Raw genomic sequence first — 1,713 nt, 5'->3', positions numbered from 1 at the left:
TCGCACTCTACTTTATTATTACTAGATTTGTTAGAATATACACTGTCTCCAAATTTATATTTAAGGAAAATCTGTTTAAATTTTAAAAATCTGTCAGTAAACAATGATGGAACAAAGTCTTGTTGTCAAAATTTTAGTTAGTTGTTTACTTAAACTGGTTTAAAACGTGCTTACTCGGGAAACTTTATGGGTTTAAACTGGGATCTAACAACCAAAAAAGGGAACTAACTGCAGGTGTGGGTCCTTAAATTTTCACTAAATGTTACATCATCATACGTCACTTTGCAGTCAAATTAGGTGCAGAAATGTCAGATTCCCTCAAAACCTCATGACACTGAAATGAAGCGCAGGAAAAAAACTTTGAGTTTAAAATAATCATTAACCATAAGTCTAACTTCTGAATTTTAAAAGACAATGCATTTTTTAGAATAATCAAGTGAACTATAACAGAAAACTTACATGATCAACAATTAAATTAAATTTGGTTTCATGCTCTAAGACTCGACAGAGACATTGATGCATTCACTGCATTATTTAGATAAACCTGATTACTTTTTTCATATATTTATTTGATCAAAATATACAGTAACATACAGATTTAACATCAATCTTTGTCAGAAAGTGACATTTTTCCATGGTATAAAATCGTATCTATTATTAATTTTCTTCATCATTCTCACTGTCGCTGTCTAACAGTCGGGATTGGCGAGCCAGCCGCTCTGCCACAGCCGTTACCAGGGCAGCTCCCTTCCCACTGCCGTCCTCTGAGATAAGGAAGGTGAGTTCACACTCGGGGGCTAAGGTTTTCACTTTTTTCTGGAGTTCTTCACTGAAACTGGAGAAAGGAATGATAGACAAAAAACGGAAATGAGATATCTGAAGGTCTGACGAGGCTAATGGTAATTTTACAATAGTTACAGAAATCACAGACAATAAAACATTCCAATTACACATAATACAGTAGGGTTTGTATAAATATACACTTTCTTTTCATGGGATGTGTCAGATGCTCAGTCTGTAAGACAAACCCTGTGTAAAATATTAGTTGATTTTTGTTGAAACCAATCACTTTGAGGATGTTATAATCACTCACTAAGTTGTGATATTTATCCAAAATTAACCTGGCATATTTCTGGTAATTAGTATTACTGGGCTAATTATCTTAAGTGTCAGCTAGCATCTGTTAGCATTGTTGGCTACCATTAATGGTAATGGGAAAATATATTTTATCTGTGATATACTGAAGTCTGGGCTAACGCTTGCAAARCAATTCCAAATCCGATTTTTGTTTTGCAGAAAAGAGTTGTAAGAATTATCACTAGCAAAGATTACAACCATCCATMAAATACAYTATTTTACAAACTGAAAATTTTGAAATTTGATTTGGTTCACYATAATATTTTACTGTTTATGTACAAGGCTCACAGAAACATATTACCTTCCAACATTCAGGCAAATTTTGTTAAGTGAGACAGTTGTTATGTTAAGGGGATGGAAATGTTTGTGAAGCCATATTTCATACTTGCTTGAGAGAAAGATGTACTTTACCCCAGGGTATATAGTTTACCCCAGGGTATGTAGTTTACTCCAGGGTATATAGTTTACTCCAGGGTATATGGTTTACTCCAGGGTATATGGTTTACTCCAGGGTATATAGTTTACTCCAGGGTATATGGTTTACTCCAGGGTATATAGTTTACTCCAGGGTATATG

At 34.1% G+C, this 1,713-nt stretch overlaps 1 protein-coding gene across 1 annotated transcript in view; it reads right to left on the bottom strand.

Annotated features, from left to right (window-relative positions):
- Positions 1–549: 549 nt before the first annotated feature.
- Positions 550–1,713, bottom strand: part of LOC106514665 (hexokinase-2) — a 19,829-nt gene continuing 18,665 nt past the window's right edge. The window contains exon 11 of the mRNA XM_014004061.1: positions 550–835. Within this exon, the coding sequence (XP_013859515.1) occupies positions 658–835 (178 nt within the window). The 3' untranslated portion in view covers positions 550–657. The remainder of the gene's footprint in view (positions 836–1,713) is intronic.

This window comes from Austrofundulus limnaeus, unplaced genomic scaffold (genome assembly GCF_001266775.1).
Source record: "Austrofundulus limnaeus strain Quisiro unplaced genomic scaffold, Austrofundulus_limnaeus-1.0 Scaffold21, whole genome shotgun sequence".
In the NCBI taxonomy this organism is placed as follows: Eukaryota; Metazoa; Chordata; class Actinopteri; order Cyprinodontiformes; family Rivulidae; genus Austrofundulus; species Austrofundulus limnaeus.
Note: the sequence above shows the minus strand (reverse complement) of the source record. Positions and strands in the feature narration are given on the sequence as shown.